We start from the raw sequence: 19,873 nt of genomic DNA, 5'->3' as shown, positions 1-19,873 counted from the left end.
AAACAAATATATACTTGAACATTATCCCAAAGAGCTGATTATAAGACCATAACTAAAACAATGTAAGAAATATTTGATACCTTTTTCGCCAAAATAGAAAGTGGCTTATTTCCTGCTAAGTCAGAAAACCAACTATGAATTGCACTCTGGGATCGAGCAGTAACCAGCCAATAATTATCTTTAGCATTAACTTGTGGTTTCTTCTTTCCCGTGTCCTGGAAAGTGTTAAGCTTCAGTTTCTCAGCTAATATGCTACTAAAATAAGCTCCAATCTGTGGAAAGAAGAGAAAAAAAGGGATAGTTAAGACAATAAGCAAGTAGCTTAGTACTGTACATTAGTATTTTTCTTGTTTCAATTGAAAATCTTCATACACCCCATCAGAAAATAAATTGGGAATTTAAGTCTTTGAAGCCAAGAGATGTGATTTCCTTACACTAAGTATGATACACAACACCTTTATACCACTATTCACAAGTAGTTTGGCGGAAGGGGGCAAGGAGAGCCTTTGGAAATCTCTGCTAAGATGAAATTAATTACATCCTGAATAAATTTCAGTAGAATGGGTTCTGCTTTAATCTTTCAGCTGCTCTTTCTCCTTTCTAATACTACACACCCGTCAGGAGAGAATGCTTTCCCTGAGAGGAGAAAGCCTAGTAATCACTCGGTAATCATTCTTTTTCTTGTTTCATCTTAATAGCACTTATTTTTGGAAAGGAAACTCGGTATTTACACTCAATGCTTTTAAACAAAGAGTCTAGAGAAATTTAATTTATTTAAATGGCAAATTACAAAAGGTTCAATTAAATTTGGTATTCAACATTTTTTATTGGGCTGCCAATTTCAAAACTACAATGTTTCAAGAGAAAGCTAGTATTACCTGCTCTGAATGAGGCAAAGTGGCAAAGAAAGCTACTATGAATTACTGTATCATTTTCATATTAACCAAATTAAAGATGGACAAGGAAAAAAGAAAGGAACAGGAAAGAAGTAACAAGAAGGCAGAGAACAAATATCTAAAAATTTAGTGAATCTCACTGGGTATGGTGGTTCACGCCTGTAATCACGGCACTTTGGGAAGCCAAGGCAGGTGGGTCACCTGAGATCAAGAGTTTGAGACCAGCCTGGCCAACACGGTGAAACCGCGTTTCTACTAAAAAAAAAAAAAAAAACAAAATACAAAATTAGCCTGGCATGCGCTTATAATCCCAGCTACTCGGGAGGCTGAGGCATGAGAATCACTTGAACCCGGGAGTCAGAGGTTGCAGTGAGCCAAGATCACACCACTGCACTCCAGCCTGGATGACAGAGTTAGACTCCATCTCAAAAATAAAAATAAAAATAAAAATAAAAATAAAAAATAAATTCAGTGAATCTATAGAAAATCTGTTGGAATTTTTTCAAGAATCCTATCAAAGCATCACATTTCAGACTCTGCGAGTTCTTCAATACAATGATGCAGTTAATTTCTGATAAATATCCCCAATGAAGTGAGCAAAAAGTGGCAACCATGACTAAAATAAAATACTTAACCTGTTGAAGCAAAATAAGAATCACCACCTTAGTTAATGAGTCAATAAACAATTAGTCTACAGGTTGAAACACAGTTGTAAGCCATTAGCCAAATTCATCTATAGGGTGAAAAGCCTGACATTCTTTGATCTTTGTGACTGATGTAATGACAAGAAGTCTGGTTTTGGTGTGTTAATGTAATACAATAATAAAAATTAGAATAAGTAGAAAAGGAGTCTGTCTTTTTATATACAAACAACTTCATTGCAGTTTGTGATTTCTTTTAAAGCAAATATTTGCAGGATGTCCAAACAGTGAATAAATTAAGTGCAAAAATGTAGGAAAACCAGCTGTTTGGAAACAAGCAGCCAGTAGCAGCCAATTGTTTAATTTTAAATTTCTCAATTGATATTTGGTCTGTGCACCAAGAGCACAAAACACCTACAGCTGCAGACTGCTGTACATTCAAAAGGTCTCTTATTTGCAATTATGTTTAAATACTTAATAATAATAAGCAGAGCTCTAAAAATGAAAAAAGTAGTCTGAGCAATCTATTTTATAATTATATTCTCCTATATACTTAATGATAGCAATGGAACACAGTGACTGCATGTTTATGTATTAATTCCTGCTAACAAGCCCTTGTAAACAAATGCATACTGTTCACAAAGTCAAAATTCCCAAGAAAGCAAAAGACTAGAAAATACACATTAGCGCTCCAAAAAAGGTCAAAACATGATTATAACATTTAATTGCAATAGCAATATATATTATTCAGAAATCAATCCATAAATACAATAAAAAGTAAAGAGCCGCCTCATTCCCAAGTCCCAATGCCTACCTCCAAGTAAACAATTTGATTCATTTCTCATGTGTCCTTCCATTGTTTCCTTATGTGGATACAGGTGAGTAAACACACATCTATTATTTTTCTCTTCCTTGTATGTATAGCTCATTATGCACACTTAGTAAATGAGACCCTTCCTTATCTGTATACAGAAAGCTTCTTCATTTTTATAGACACATAACAATGTACTGTGTGGATATACATTTAATCAAGCTACCATTAATGGACATTTACAGCATTTTTTCCAAAATGTTGCCATTACAAATCACACTAAAATGAGTAGGCTTTCACATTTGTTATTTCATACATAGTCAGCTAGAGCTTTAGGATAGACTTCCAGAATTCAGACTGTATAATTCTGCAATTTTAATAAGCATTGCCAAATTGCCCTCTAAAAGGTTTATACAATTGTGTAATCCCGCAAACAAGGTATAAGAGGTAAGGTGTTTTTTGTTTGTTTTCGTTTTGTTTTTGAGACAGAGTCTCGCTCTGTTATCCAGGCTAGAATGCACTGGTGTGATTTCGGCTCACTGCAACCTCTGCCTTCTGGGATCAAGCGATTCTCCTGCCTCAGCCTCTCAGAGTAGCTGGGATTACAGGTGCCCACCACCACACCCAGCTAATTTTTTTTTTTTTTTTCCCAGTAGAGACAGGGTTTCACCATGTTGGCCAGGCTGGTCTCGAACTCCTGACTTCAGGTGATCCACCTGCCACAGCCCCCCAAAGTGCTGGGATTACAGGTGTGAGCCACCACACATGGCCAGAAATAAGGTTAAATTTAACATTTGTTTCCATCCATCCAAAGCTATTTTCAAAAATAATTCATTTGATAAGAATGTGGGGAAAAAATTTAGGAGTTACATTATAATTCATGTATTTCATATTTATAAAATCAAATTCCCCTCAGAAGTCTTGAGTCCTTGAGAAAATCTCACAGAAAGAGTGGTAGTGGAAGTGTAATAGATGTTATTTCCATTTACTCAGTTACTTAAATTGACATAAAACTTTATACAACTGAACAATTTAGCAGTTCATATCAAGAGACAGAAAGCATTCATACTCTCTGTCATGAGACTAAATTGTACATCCTCAAAATTCATCTTCAAGCCTTAACCCTCAATGTGACTATATTTGGAGATAGGGCCTTAAGGAGGTAATTAAGGTTAAATAAGGTGACAGGACTGGGCCCTAATCCAGTAGGACTTTATAAGAAGAGACACCACGGAGGAACACACAAGGAGAAAAGACCATGTGAAGACACAGTGAGAAGGTGGCCATCTGCAAGCCAAGGAGAGACGCATCTGGAGACACCAGACCTACTGACACCTTATCTTGGACTTCCAGCCTTCAGATGGTGAGAAAATACATTTCTGTTGTTTAAGACACCCAGTCTGAAGTATTTTGTTATAGCAGCCCTAGTAGATTAATACACCCTTTAACCAAGTAGTAATACAATTCAGGGAATTTATCCTAAAGAACAAAAGCTATACTTTCAAGTATGACTACAGTTTCTTTACAAATAACCATGAGAAACTGGCAACAAACTAATTGCCGTATATAGAGGTTTCAGTCAATTACAGCACATACATCATCGAATGTTACCTAGCCATGAATTATTATTCATATGACTACTTCAGCCATAAGGAAAAGTGTATACAAAATAATGTTTCAATTTTTTAAAGTAGATCAATTAAGAAAAATGATAAGGCTCTGAGGCCGGGCACAGTGGCTCACATCTGTAATCCCAGCACTTTGGGAGGCCAAGGCAGGCAGATCACTTAAGGTGAGGAGTTCGAGACCATCCTGGCCAACATGGTGAAACCCTCTCTCTACAAAAATACAAAAATTAGCCAGGTGTGGAGGCGGGTGCGGCCAGCTACTCGGGAGGCTGAGGCACGAGAATGGCTTGAACCTGAAAGGCAGAGGTTGCAGTGAGCGAAGATTGCACCACTGCACTCCGGCCTGGGCGACAGAGCAAGACTCCACCTTGTAGATCTGGTTTGGGACAGAAGAACATAAACCTGGAATACGTCTCAAAAAAAAAAAAAAAAAAAAAAAGTTCTGGAGATGGACGGTGACAATGGTTGATGTTTGCAACAACGATGCAAATGTACTTAATGCCCAAGAACTGTACACTTAAAAATGGTTAAATGGTAAATGTTATGTACGTTTTATCATAATTTTAAAAAAGAATCACAAATTACATATACATAATTGTGGTTGTAACGTAAAAAATTGTATCAAGATTGAAAAAAGACAAAACTAAAAACATTGTGTTTAGTCAATAGGACTATCTGCAGAAAATGTTTCTATGTTCTTTCACACTGCTTAATATTTCAGTTGATAGTTCAACAAATCGTCAATTATTTATATATTTGTGTGCACATAAAGAGAGATCTGGAATCATACACAAACCATTAACATGTTTCTCTGGAGAAGGGAAAGGAGATAGAAATTCACCTGCATGTCTGATTTCTTTTCATTTGTACATATGTTTTTAATTTCACAAAAGTATTTTAATATCCAACTCAAAATATATAAAAAAAAATCAAACCCTAAAAGATTACAAATAGAAACACAAACAATTCTATTTATATTCCTTTTTTTTTCTTTTTTTTTTTTTTTGAGATGGAGTCTAGCTTTGTCACCCAGGCTGGAGTGCAGCGGCGCGATCTCGGCTCACTGCAACCTCTGCCTCCTGGGTTCAAGCGATTCTCCTGCCTCAGCCTCCCAAGTAGCTGGGATTACAGGTGCCCACCACCACACTCAGCTAATTTTTATATTTTTAGTAGAGACAGGGTTTCACCATGTTGGCCAGGCTGGTCTCGAACTCCTGACCTCAGGTGATCCTCCTGCCTTGGCCTCCCCAAGTGCTGGGATTACAAGTGTGAGCCACCACGCCTAGCCTATATTCCTAATTGATAAGATAAACACACAGAAAAAGACATTTAATTTAAAAAAAAAATTTTGAGCACAACATTCTGAGTATATACTTTTAATGAAAGTTAGTCTAAGGGCAAAAAGTATTGTAGAAAAATTCTACATTTATTCAGTGGTTTTGTTGTTGGAGTGGCAATGAAGTATTTTATTCTGGAACTTTTTTATGTGTGTTGTAAGATAGAATAAATGAATAAATATATTGATATTATTACGAACCAAGGTTCTCACTTTGGGAGAAGGGAGACCTAAAAACGGAATACGAAAAAGCAGGGGAAATATCCTGCAGCACTGGGCTAGAAATGGTAATGATAGGTAGATAGAAAAAATAGGTATCTATGTGTCCCATCTCTGTCCATTGAGAAAGCCTAGAAAGAATGACACTCCAGTAGCACTGAGCATCCAGATCTGGTTTGGGAAAGAACAAGATAAACTTGGAATATGTTTTGGTGCCAAAAGTAAGGAAGTGCTCAAAGGATGACAAGGACATTTAACCAGCAGCCAGGTTAGCAGGGCCCCTACTGGCAGAACATGAAACAATTTGAGCATCAAAAAGAAAAATGAAGGTACGGATTATAACACGTCAAATTAAAAGAAAAAAAAAAAGAATCCAAAGTGACAATAAAAACTTGAGTTTAAAAGAAAGCACTTCTTTTAATAAAAGAATGCCAAGTAAAACATGCGTATGGAATAATTAGAAAACCTGCATTTTGCAATCACCAGCAAATAAATGATTCAGCAGGAGTCATCAACTGATGCTAAAATAACAGGATGAAATTTTATTGAAGAATAGGATATTTATATCCTCTCAAATTATCACCTTGTAGACCTTACTAAGAGGTAGAGAGGACTACCTTTCCAATGCAGGGAGATGGTAGACACCACCCGGACCAAGCGATCAAACTATAGCCAATAGTAGGGCAAACTGGCATTGTGTGTCTCCTGGTATGATGCAATGTAGTCTTCTTACCAAAAATATCTAACCTGGATCCCGTCATGAGAAAACCATCAGAAAAATCTAGAATATAGCACTAGTATGTCAGACAACTGACCTGGGCTCTTCTAGAATAGCAGTCATAAAAGCCTTTTTAAAAAGAGGCAGGAAAGGGGAGGAGGGAGAGGCAGAGAGCTGTACTGTACTAAATTAAAAGATGTGACAACGAAATGCAATGTATGACCCCTGATTGGATCCTAGGGCAGGACAGTATACAGGGTATTTGGGGGAAATCTGAATATGCATTGTGGCTTAAATAACACTAATTTATCAACAGTGATTATTAAGGGTGTCATATATACACACTTTTTCAGGAGTCTGAGGAAACAAACAAATAACATTACCTTTGATGGGTTAATTACAATATTTCTGGCTGAGCCATGTTCATCTCCAGTGAAGGCTGGCTGATTATTGAAGCCTTGCTTTACATTCACAGCAGTAAGTTCATCCTGTTCAAGAGAAGGTATTGATTAAGCAGAAGGATGTAAAAGCTTCAACATAATCCAACATATTGCATCCTAAGTAATGGCTAAATTTGTTATACTCTGTAGAGGAGAATTCTTGAAAGGACAACAATCAAAGAAGGCAGAAATTGAAGTTTAAACACTAATACATAAATACATAAATGTGTAGAGGGATAAAGCAAATGTTAACTGTTGACTCTAGGTGCAGAGTATATGGGTATTCATTACACTATTCTTCTATTCTTTTTTTTTGGAGATGGAGTCTCGGCTCTGTCACCCAGCCTGGAGTGCAGTGGCACAATCTCGGCTTACTGCAACCTCCACCTCCCGGGTTCAAGCCATTCTCCTTTTCCTCAGCCTCCCGAGTAGCTGGGATTACATACAGTCGCCTGCCACGATGCCCAGCTAAATTTTGTATTTTTAGTAGAGATGGGGTTTCACCATTTTGGCCAGGCTGGTCTCCAACTCCTGACCTCAAGTGATCCTCTGGCCTCAGCCTCCCAAAATGCTGGGATTACAGGTGTAAGCCACCCCACCTGGCCCATTATACTATTCTTTTAACTTTCCTGTTAAGTTTAGATTTTTTTTAACTTATAAGTTAGAAAAAGAAAAAAATGAGCAAAAATCTCACAGAAATATAAAATGATAGGATTTTTTTAAGAATTGTTTCCAGGCCAGGTGCGGTGGCTCACGCCTGTAATACCAGCACTTTGGGAGGCCAAGGCAGGTGGATCACCTGAGGTTAGGAGTTCAAGACCAGCCTGGCCAACATGGGGAGACCCCATCTCTACTAAAAACAAAAATTAGCTGGGCGTGGTGACAGGTGCCTGTGATCCCAGCTACTCTGGAGGCTGAGGCAGGAAAATCGCTAGAACCTGGGAGGCGGAGGTTGAAGTGAGCCGAGATCGCACTGCTGCCCTCCAGCCTGGGTGACAGAGTGAGACTCCATCTCAAAAAAAAAAAGAATTGTTTCCAGAGAGCCCATAGTTTGATTCTCCATTCCTGGCCAACCCCTATGCACACACCTGTTTTATGTTTAAGAAAGCTGGCTCACCAACTTACCCAAGACTAATGGTAAATTAAAGACAGAAACAAAAGGTTCCATGCCTTATGATTACAGCCACACAACATCACAACCTACAACTGAAGGGAAGTTTAGAGCTGCAATGTTTTCTCACGTATTTTGGCTCACTTGATCTTTGCCAACTCCAATTCCAAAGGAGACAGTAGGTATGTATCTTCATGCCCGTTGTACAGATGAGAAAAGTGTGCCTCACTAAGATAGTGCAGCGACTGGACAAAGCTAGCACAGAAATACTATCTTCTAAATCCTAGACTAGGAAGAGAAATTTCCATGACACCATGCCACCAAAGAACAAATGCCACATGAAAATGTGGTCTAAAAATATGTGCCTACAACTCCTACTCTCCTTAAAAAGATCTCCTACTGGATAGATATAGGAATACTTTTCCAAGGTCACAACACATCAAAAATAACCCAAGGCTTTTTAAAAAAAAAAAAAAAAAAAAAAAAAAACCTTCTTGCCCTACCCAGATTATCATTGAGTTATGGAACTACATCAGAGTTCCTAAAATACAGACTTGAAAGAACAAGAGGGAGAGGTTTGAGTAAATGCTCCCCTCACTCCAAGCCAAGAAATAATCCTAGTAACAGTTGGAGTAATGGTTGCCACGGCACAAGAATAAGATATACTTATTCCTCTATGTAACTGCTGCATGCATAAAATGAAAAACAGCAATTGATCAAAATCACTGCTATGATTAATCAAGAAGCTTAGAACAAAATAGTTTATGACATTTAAGCACCTGACCAAACTCTAAAAAGGTCACCCTGGCTGAGAACAGAGGTCTCTTGGAGATATGCCATGTAACTTTACTTAATTATGTGTGCTCTTACTAATGCCTTGGCGGGCCACTGTTTGGCCGAGGAAATTTCACTCTATGGTAATCAAGTCTCCTCCAAGCATCGAAGGTCACTGAAATCGTGATCCGCACAGAATATGAGTTACATGTACATTATCAGAAGATATCTCCAAACTGCTCCTACATTTTCAAATAAATTATGTGAAAATATAGAGCAAAACTACATAATGCATATTTTAAGTCAGAAAGGTTTCAGTCAACTTAAAGCAAATGTGCTACCAAAATTTCAGTAGTCTCTGAGCCTAAGAAAGTAGGAGTACCAGCAGTGAGCTCAGGAGGAAAGTAGGATGAGGAAACTGAATATTTATCTTTGATTTGCCATCAGAGTATTATAAGAAACATTGAGTAACAGCATATGCTTTTACTAAAAATACATTCTGGCCTAATCAAGAAGAATGTGTGAGATTTTAAGAACCAGATAGTTTAGTATTGCTTCAGTTTTTAGTTTAAACTAACACCAGATCAGATAGCTGCTCATTGTATCTAACTGCTAATCGCTGGGACGAAGAGACACACCCACTCCTGAGTGTGTGCACAAACTCAGAATCCCCAGAAGGAAAAGAACATGGAACAATGGATACATATCTGTCATCTACCTCAGATTTTCCTCAAACTAGGAGCCACACAGATATTACTGGGAGCCTTGAGTTCTGAGAAGTTTAAACTTCGCATTCTAAATTTCACAAAAATACATGTAGAATTTGACCACTTCTCATTACCACCACTGCATCATCTCATGCTTAGGCAATGCAATGTCTCCTAACTGCTCTCCTAGCTTCTCCCCTTGCCCCCTGAAGGCCACTTTGACCACAGCAGCCATAGAGAGCTTTTTAAAACTCAAGTGAGGCCACGTCGCTCCTGCTCAAAATGCTCCATTTTACTCAAAGTACAAGCAAAGGCCCTATGATGTCCTAAAAGTTCCTGTGTGATCTTAACCCCATTACCTTTCTGGCCTCATCCCTAACCACACTTCCCTTCACTAACACTGTCTACTCTCCTTGCAATTTCTCAAACATACCAGCCCAGCATTCTCTAATCAGGGATTTTGCACTGTCTGTTCCCTCTGCCTAGACTGCTGTTCTTCCTGGTATCCACATAGTCAACGACCTGACCATCTTAATTTTTGCTCAGATTTCACATTCTCAATGAGAAATGTGATGACCCTATTTAAAACTGGAACTGTCCACCCATTCCCTTTACCTCCCAGCATTCCTAATCCTTCAACAATCCATAGCATTTATCACTTAAAACACACTATAATTTACTTAGAATGTGTATTGGCTGTCTCCTCGACAAGAAGATAAGGTGCGTAAAACTGGGGATCTTTATTTTGTTGACAAACGCAGGCCAAGCACAGAGTGCACAGATGCAGTGCCTGGCAAATAGCACACATTGCAGCTGTTCAATAAATATTTGTTCAAAGAATAAATGAAAGACATCCTATTCTGAACAATTAACATGAGCATATTCTGAGTCACTACCTCATGAATTTGGAGTTGTAATTTCATTTGTGTTTCTAACTAGCACTGCTTTGTCACCCAGAGTAGGGGCACTCACCCCATCAAACCCCACACACCATCCTGAAAACAAACATTTTATAACATCGATTTCCCTAGTGTGAAATGAAATTCATAGACAACTTACCTATACCAATATTTTTTAAATTAATATAATGCTCTCATTCTAAAATTTTTAAAAAGGAAAGTAACTTAAAATAGGCACTTCAACAGGATACGCTCAGGCACACTACAATGGACTCTCACAACTCAAAATGTGGTCCATGGCCCTGGAGCACTGGCATTACCTGCGAGCCTGTTAGAAAGGCAGAATCTCACTCCTCCCCCAGAGTCACAATCAGCCTCTTAACAAATTCCCACATGATTCATGGACACATTAGACTTTGAAGAAGCAGGGCCCTAGAAGGCAGAGAATTGCTTGAACCCGGAAGGCGGAGGTTGCAGTGAGCAGAGATCGTGCCGCTGCACTCCAGCCTGGGCAACAGAGCGAGACTCCGTCTCAAAAAAAAAAGAAAAAGAAAAAGAAATTGTTAAATGTTTGTTCCTATTCCTAGCATTAGCATAACACAGTAACTACAAAATGCAAACTGATACAGGTGTGCTGTATTGCCATTTCAAATGATCAGGAAGAGCATAACATGAATTTTTTGAAACTGTGATGCACTCTTGCTACAGTTTCAAACTAACAAAATAGTCTCCCAACATAGTAAGACGCAACAGTTATATTCCTCAGAAACTCAGTGTATATTAAATGTATATTAAAATCATACAAAAAAATACTTTGAGATCATACGTAAAACAGATTCCCACTGAGATGGGAAAAAAACAGTTGAAGGTTTCAGTGACACATCTGAAAGTGCAGGGGACACAGGACAATTTTTCATGGAATCCACCCATCTGCACACTGAAGACAGCCCCACCCACTCAATGGTAGCAGCCACAACCAACTAACTCCTCTTCCCCGCCCAGATTTCCACAGCACTTCCAGTGAGAGCCACAGAGCCACCAGAGAGATAGCTTTTATCTTTTAGAGCCCTATCCTGAAAGGGAGGTTCACAGGCTCTGGGTTTAAGAAACACTGAGCTCCATACTGAAGTGTCAGTCAAAATCTTGCTCATGTTGCAACACGACAACAATGGGGATGCTCTAATTCCAACTCACTAGGCCATCCTCTGGCTCGCAGTTGTGGTTCCAGGTGGACACAAGCCGGCACCAGCTAAGACTGACTGATGGAGATGCAGACAAGAGTGGGGACAGCACTGTGGGTAAGAGCCCAGGGTCTGCAATCAGACAGCTCGAATTTAAACCCCCTACTCCATTTAAGAGGGACTCTAAGCAAGCTCTGGGACCATTGCTGTGCCTCCGTTTCCTCAATTGTAAAACGGGGATAGTAATAGTTTCTAACACGTTATCTCCATAACCCAGTTCAAAAAAACACAAAGCCCAGAGAGAAACTAACTTGGCCAAGGTCACACAGTAGTGAAGAATTCCAAAAAGTCCATGCTCCCAACCACGAAACCACATAAAAATGGCTGACAATTAGCATTGCTGCTATTGTTTGTATCATATTTTTGGTTCCAGAAAGTGATAACCTGAAGCTCCAGTCAGAAGAGATATAAAAAGCCTTCTTAGGAAATTAAAAAGACCCTTTCCTTAAAGCAGTGGCTCTCAAACTTTTACGTCTATCAGAATCCTCTGAAGAACTTGCTTAAAGCACAGCTGCTGGTCCCACCCAGAGTTCCCACTTCAGTAGGTCAGGGGTGGTGCCTGAGAATCTGTATTTCTAACAACTTCCCAGGTGATGCTGATACAGAGACCATGCTAACATGAAGACTTGAGGTTTCTGCCTCTCTAGAAAACCAGGGTTTCCATGTCCAGTGCCAGTACAGGTCTCACCACCAGGAAGAAAATGGATGTCCCATCTTGGCTCGAGAGCAGGAGATCCCAAGAAGAAAAGTCCATTCAGAATTCTCTACCATGCCCCCTTCCTTCCCTCACTTAAGGACACAAACGCAAAGCTACACACACACACACACAAACACACATACAGATCCAGGAAGGAACCAAGTGTATAAAGTTTTCACTTCACTCCTTTAACTTCCTATAGAACACTAGGGCCACAGAGCCAAAAAAGAAGCTGTCACTTCTGTGAGGTTTATTAGTACAAAACTTTAGGTCAGGGACCTAGAGAAACTAAGTGAAAGGAGGTAAAAATCCAGAGCATCACAACCAAAGAAATGCACCCTGATGGTCTATTTCCTAAAGTTTCTGAGAAGAGTTAACATTAATGACAAAAATCCAAAAGATAAGAATAAGATTCAAGTTCCAGAGTGTTAACTATTGTTGCTTAGACATTATTTCTCAAACTCCAGTAATGCACCAGTAGACCCCTTCTAGAGGAAAACCACAGCCTGAGGGATTCCTTAGACCCCAAGTTTGGGAAACTGGGCTGGACATGGACACTTAATGGTATTAGGCAGCATTAAGAGATTCCAAACAAGAGGTAATGTGTATTACCTGAACTCAAATAACAAACTTTTATGACATTGCTCTGAAGACTTTTGTCAAGTCTAATCAGGCAAAAATAGAAAGAGGAGAGTCCAAATTTTGGAACAGCATGCCTCTAAAACCCCCAAGCCAGAATGTTTAAGGGACACAAATAGCTTCCTCTTGTACTAGCCCTGAACCTCTTCAAAGATGTCTTGAAATAATAGAGGGTAACAGCCACCAAAATTCTTACAATGCCTTTCCTTACAGAGATTTAAGCTTGTTCACTATATCTAGCCAACAGTTCTTATAATAGAACTTCCAGCAACTACTTTGCCCATCTGCAAAGGTGAGGCAACTAAGATCCCAAAAACATGAGGCACACACAACAGTTAGTCAAGATCTCGTTCCTGGGGTTGTGCTCTGGGAACCAGATCGACAGCACTGAACGTTTTAAAAGGATTCTTATTAAAGGTTGAACATCTTCCCATTGTACAACATGGAAACATATACAGCACAAGAGAAAAAATAAAGCACTTTTAATAACTGTTGGGAAGCAGAAGAGACCATGAATCCAGACATACTTTTAAATATGTTTAACATTAACAGCATCTAGGGCAAAATAGTTGTACATGCACATCCAAGACCAAGTATTAACTAAGCCAAGAGACAATGCCAGCTGAGAATGTGAATTCACAGTCCTCACCAAGCGGCCCAGAGTAGCAGTGCACCAAACCATTGTGCACATGGATTTCAACAGGTTTACAACAAAGTAATCCAAACATACAGAAAGGAGAACTCTCACATCTCTTGTCATTGGTTTCGACTAAAATAACAAGCTTTAAAGCAATTCTAGGGAGACAGGCACACAGAGAGAAACAGAAACCAAAGTCCAGAAAATAGTCCATGCTAATATGAAAGGCCTGTGTTCACTCTGTATTTTTGTATTCTACACTGATAACAAAAATCAGACCTTCGGCCCAGCGCGGTGGCTCACACCTGTAATCCCAGCACTTTAGGAGGCTGAGGCAGGCAGATCAGGAGAGATCAGGAGATTGAGACCATCCTGGCTAACACAGTGAAACCCTGTCTCTACTTAAAATACAAAAAAATTTCCAGGCGTGGTTGCAGCTGCATGTAGTCCCAGCTACTCGGGAGGCAGGAGAATCACTTGAACCCGGGAGGCAGAGGTTGCAGTGAGCCGAGATTGCGCCACTGCACTCCAACCTGGGCGACAGAGCAAGACTCCATCTCAAAAAAAAAAAAAAAAAAAATCAGACCTTCGATACTTTGGGTAACCTCCAACTGCATCCATAAATCTCATGCATTTACCTTGAACTTCACAGAATGATCTTATTGTTTGGATCACTTTCAAAGCAATCTTTTAATTTCAATGAAATGTTTCACTGGGAAAGTGAAAACATTTTGATGCTAGTTTGGGAATTTCTTAAGCTCTTTCGCACTCAAGAAAAAAAAATAAGCTCAGTTTAACACAATTTTCAATGGCCATCTCAAAGTCAGATAATGTACACAAATACATACTACAGACACTCAAAACCTTCTGAGCGTCACCATCTATCGCACAGAACATGTGCAGAAACTCCCAATTTTCTCTGTCCCCTAGTCACATCTAACAAACCAGTTCCATGACGATTCAATGAATTGGACAGAAATGTCCACCAGGGATGAGAATGCCACAGAAGTAGAAAAATATCCCCCTATGCACTAGTCAGGAAGGCTGGGTTAGCTCAAGTCTTACTCAGAACAAACAAAAAACTTTCCATGGTTTTATAGCTATATTTCCTAGCCTTGTCCACCTCTCCCCCAAAAGAAGATTCTCTCAGACCCACAAGGATGTCTGTAAACCCCAGTTTGGGAAACTGGGCTATGATAATCCCCATTACAGATACATGTAATCGTTACTAGGCAACACCTACAGTTAGCAGATATAAAAGACCCGGAAGAAAAGGGAAGAATCTTTTACTCCTCATAACTCATCATTAGCCAAACCTATCCATACTTCCCTCAAAACATATCTCCCCTTTATTCCTTCCTTTAAAATACTACAACCCCCCTCCCACCCACCACCCGCCCCTCACCCCACCCCTACCAACTGAGGCAGCTGTTTCAGCAGGATTCGGCTACTGCTCCACACACATTTCACTCCTGTCTAGCATGCCTACTGGCCCTGGATGAATCTTCCTGAAAGTTTTCTATTCTGCACTCCCCTATCCGAAAGCATCAGAAGGCTTTCTGCTCTTTTTCCCCTGAGAAGGGAAAAAGCAGCATCTAGCATAACTGTCTACAAACCTTCAGTAACATCTCTGGTCTTCTCCTCACTTATTTCTGGCCCCAAATCAAAACACAGTCACCTAGGACTGGCATTCAAAGCCTTAAACAATCAAGCCCAGCATTCCAATCTTGCTTCCATTCTGTGTGTGCAAGTCACATGGATCTGCGTTTGAATGCACAGCCTTACCTACGATTGAGACTAAGATAACTGATCTCTGCACCTTGGTGGCTTTGTTTGAAAGGAGACAGGAATAACTCGCAGGACTGAGGTTACATAAGATTAAATGTGCAGAGTTTAGCACAGTGCCTGGTCCATTATTAAATGCCCTATAAATGGTGGCTATTGTTATTATAGCTGTTTTCTATTTTTAAATTTTAACTTTCATTTAATCTATTTTATTATATGCCACCCCACATACACTGTCTTTTCAACCTCTAAGCCTTACATCACGCCATTCCCACCCCCTGAAATACATTATTATGAAATATTTTATATTTTTCAAGCCACAACTCAAGGCTTGCTCCCCGTCTTTCATTCGATTAACAAATAATTATGCATACAGACTCTGCTAAGTCCAGGGGATTCGACAGTGAGCGAATCGCAAGTGTTATAAATACCCCAAAGTGCCTGCTCAGAAAGCACATAACAGTGGCTTAAACTAGTCTGGGGAGTTAGACAAGAACGCTCTGAAAAAGTGGCCTTTGACCTGAGCTCTGACTGCAAAGTAGGAGTTAACTTCAAGAGGATAGCCTCTTACAGTGGCAAGGTTCTGATATTTTGCATGAAATGATATAATATTAACTCTAAGGAGATCATGAATAGGTGGGGTGTAGATTGTAATTCCTAGAGCAACCACTCCAAAAAACAACACAAGTATAACTAAAATGCAATTGGTAAACAAAAGTTATTTTTAAAATAGTCTAATAATCCAAAAAAATAAGCTGGGGACACAGAAAACAAATAGTAAAATGGCAGACCCAAAGCCAACCATATCAATAAGCACATTAAATGCTAATTAAATATTCATGGACTAAGACTCCAATTAGAAGACTGGAATTGTCAGAATGAGTAAAAATGTAGAGCCCAACTACAGGCTATACTTTAAATATAAAGATATACTTTAAATATAGAGACAGATAAGTTGATAGTAAATGGATGAAAAAGACATATGCCATGCAAACAATAAACATAAAAGAGTTGAAGTAGCTGTATTAATATCAGATATAGTGGACTTCAAGACAAAAAGTATTATCAGAGATAAAGAGGGACAAGTCATAATGATAAAAAGGTCAATTCATCAGAAAGGCATAACAATCACTGGTGCATGTGTGCCTAACAAGAGGAAAGACAGAGGACGGGCACGGATAAAGTCTGCAGGGTTGGGAAAATTAAAGAAAGAATGCTGTCATAGCAGTAGCAGGAAGTGGAATGCAGCTGTAAGAGATAAGAATGAAGCAGTACAGGTTGGGGGAGAGACTATGCAGGGTCTGTGAACCAAGTAAAGAGCTTCTGTCTTTATCATAAGAACAGTATAGGTTTTAAGCAAGAAGGTGACATCAGGTCGGGCATGGTGGCTCATGCCTGTAATCCTAGTACTTTGGGAGGCTGAGGCAGGAGGACTGCTTGAGACCAGGAGTTTCATATTAACCTGCCCAACATGGCAAGACCCTGTCTCTTAAAAAAAAAAAAAAGAAAGAAAGAAAGAAAGAAAGAAAAAAACCCAAGGTGACATTATCCGACTTGAATAGAAGTGCAGTGTGGACAACTGACTGGAGTAGGGTCAGACCAACTGGGAGGCTGAGGGTAAGGGGACTGGGACCAGCTACCAGGCTCTCATGAGAGTTGGAATATCAGATAATAGTAGCTTGGACCAAGATGGTGGTGGTGGAAGTAAAGAGAAGGAAGAAATGGAGGGATATTTAGGAGGGAAACCCAACAGCATTTATGTTGATTTCTTGGATGGAATGACAAAGAGCAAGGTTGTCAAGGATGTCCTAGACTTTTGGGATGGTATATCTCCCCTATGTTGGGGCTTTTTGCAGAGGAAGGGGAGCAGATCACAAGTTCAGGTACAAACATCGTAAGTTTGAGGCATCAGACACACAGAGAAAATGTTTCTAGTAGGCACTCAGCTATACAGGTCTAGAGAAGTCTAGGCTGGAGTCTTAAAGTTGTGAGTTGTCTGCATATGGCTAGTGACTGAAGCCTGGAGATGGCTGGGATCACCTAGAGAGAAGGTCAAGTGAGAAAAGACCAGGACCCAGGACAGACCCTGGGAAAAATCCAGTATTGATTTAATAGCCAGTTAGAGGAGGATAAGCCTTCAAAAAAGACTGAGACGGTGTGGCCAGAGAGGAGAGAAGGAAACTAGGAGTGTTTTACCTCAGAAGCTGAGGGAAGAAACTGCTTCCCAAAGGGAGGGAGCAACAGAATCAAGTGCTGCAGGGAACATGGCCATTCCGGGTGACCTGAGAGCGGTGTCTCAGCAGAACAATGAGGGCTGAGCCAGACTGGAAAGAGCAGAGGAAGAAGTGGGAGGTGAGGAAGACAGTGAGTACACCAGATGCTTCTGGAAGTCTGGAGAAAAAGGAGAGATGCAAAAATGGGGTCTAGGGTAGGAGATCTAAGATGTGAGAGCTTGGTGCATGTTTTAATCACACCAGGAAGAAGGCGGTGAAGGAAGCAATTGAAGCTAACAGGAAGAAAGGGAGATGGCAGGTAAGTTGAAGCTCCTGAGAAAACAGGAGGGGATGACCTGCCAACCCAGGCCCTAGAAGGTAATAGCTAGTACCAGACCAACTCAGGAGGATGTGCAGAAGAGGATCTGGAGAGAGGCCCTGGAGCCACACTGTGATGGGTAGAACTGGGTCCCTCAAAGAGATATATCAAAGTCCTAACCCCTGTACCTGTCCATGGGACATTCTTTGGAAATAGGGTTTCTGTGGATATGACCAAGTTAAGACAGTCATGCTGAATTAGGGTGCATCCTAATCTGGCATAGCTAATGTCCACATATAGATGGGACGGACACAGAGGGAAGATAGTAATGTGAAGACAGAGGCAGAGATTGGAGTTAGGCTACCACAACCAAGGAATACTTGGAGCTAGCAGAAGCTGGAGGAGGCAAGGAAGGGTCCTGCACTAGAGGCTTCAGAGGGAGGATGGCCCTGCATATGTTGATTTCAAGCTTGCAGCCCCCAGAACCATGAGAGAATAAATGTCCATTGCTTTAAGCCACCCAGTGTTTGGTACTTCATTACAGCAGCCCTAGGAAATGAAAACATACAGGTGGGGGAGGGCAGGCTCTGCTCTATTCCCCAGGGCAAGACTGCCCCCTAAAACCAAGATCCAGGCCATTTAGCAGCAGCACAGGGACCATTACTGCAGAGTCTACAACGGCCAAGAAAAGTAGCTTCACTAAGGCTCTGGATAAGCAGACATCTCGGCCACTGACTGCACAGCAATAGCGACTGATTTCTACTTGGAGCTCCTCTACTTGACATGATACTTAATAGCTGTTTGAGAAGTTTTTTAAAGGAGGCTGAGGAAGAATTTCCCATTGCAGCCAAAATATTTACAAGAGAAAGCATTAATACCAGCCTCCTGAAGAGAGCCAGAGGTAGGGGCCTGACTTAGGAAAGGTAGGACTTCTCTAAAAGGTCACCTTGTCCTTCTCCTGCCCCAACCCTTCTAACACCAGAGCCACATTTGCATCAAAGCCACATATGAAAGTCAGCTCTTTACATCTACTGTCACCCATACTGCTATTAGCATTCACCCCCATCCAAATCACACCTGCAGGCCATCAATCACTAACTGTGGGGACCAACAAAACCAAAAGGATATGAGCTCAACACAAAACAGCAAATACTATCTTAACATCTGTACCTAGAGCAGGCAAAAAGAAAAAAAATCATGGTAATAATACCACTCCCTCACATTTAAACAGCACATTCATGACCATCCTCATAATAGACAAGTGGCTTAGGCAGGATGTGTCCCATTTTATAGGGTGAGAAACTGAGGCTGAGAGGTGAGAAGTAAAATGGATGGTTAGGCGGCCATATGAGAAGCAAGCCCCAAATAGGTCCAATGTATGCTCCAAGACAGTGAAATCTTTGAGGAGAGCACAGTGTGATTCCAACAAACTTAAACTGGAATCCCATCTCCCTTTCTCTTCTGCGAAATGTAGATCACCCCACCTACCTCACATGTCTACTGTAATAAGTGGAAATCATTTGTGATACAGTCAACACAGTAACTGGCATGCACACTAAGTACTTTAAAAATGGTATCACCATCATTATAATTATGACCTTTTGTATGACCAGCACATATGGCCCAAACTGAGCACATGACTGACTACTCAGTAAATTCAATTTGGATGGAAATGTCCACCATGAATGAAGTGTTGAACACACAGCTCTCAGAAGTGCCAATTTCCCATGACAACCTCCTTCATCCTACCCAGAAGTGTCCTAGTGAGACAGGCAGTTCCTCCTCCCTCATTTAAAAGTGGGAGAGAGCCTCTGATTCCAATTATATCTAAATATACTTAGCATTTACTCCACTCTTATCTAAATAATTGTATCCCATTAATTAATTCATATTCAAATCACATTCAAATGCATATCACCCTCTGATATCAAACACCTGGATGTGGCTCTCAGAAAAAAAATCTAGGAAACTGCAGGAGAAAAATACTTGAACTTTTAGATTTGCATATTCATAAAGCGAGAAAGAAGACTTAAGGTATTTGCTAGTTTATTCTGCCCAGAATTATATTTAAGGCAGCCTCAAAAGATAGTTTTCTCTTTAGATCCCTTATTGCTGAGGTATGCCATATAGTTCTTGCATTGCAATCTTACATAACAAATTTT

General features: G+C 40.1%; 1 protein-coding gene across 6 annotated transcripts in view; it reads right to left on the bottom strand.

Moving 5' to 3' along the window:
- Window positions 1-19,873, bottom strand: part of MED12L (mediator complex subunit 12L) — a 342,962-nt gene that overhangs the window by 305,460 nt on the left and 17,629 nt on the right. For all 6 annotated transcript variants that reach the window (XM_054480270.2, XM_054480271.2, XM_063662349.1 and 3 more), the window contains exons 3-4: window positions 6,633-6,737; window positions 81-272 (exon numbers count right to left, since the gene is read on the bottom strand). In XM_054480270.2, the coding sequence (XP_054336245.1) occupies window positions 81-272; window positions 6,633-6,737 (297 nt within the window). The remainder of the gene's footprint in view (window positions 1-80; window positions 273-6,632; window positions 6,738-19,873) is intronic.

This window comes from Pongo pygmaeus, chromosome 2, assembly GCF_028885625.2.
Source record: "Pongo pygmaeus isolate AG05252 chromosome 2, NHGRI_mPonPyg2-v2.0_pri, whole genome shotgun sequence".
NCBI classification, from domain to species: domain Eukaryota; kingdom Metazoa; phylum Chordata; class Mammalia; order Primates; family Hominidae; genus Pongo; species Pongo pygmaeus.
Note: the sequence above shows the minus strand (reverse complement) of the source record. Positions and strands in the feature narration are given on the sequence as shown.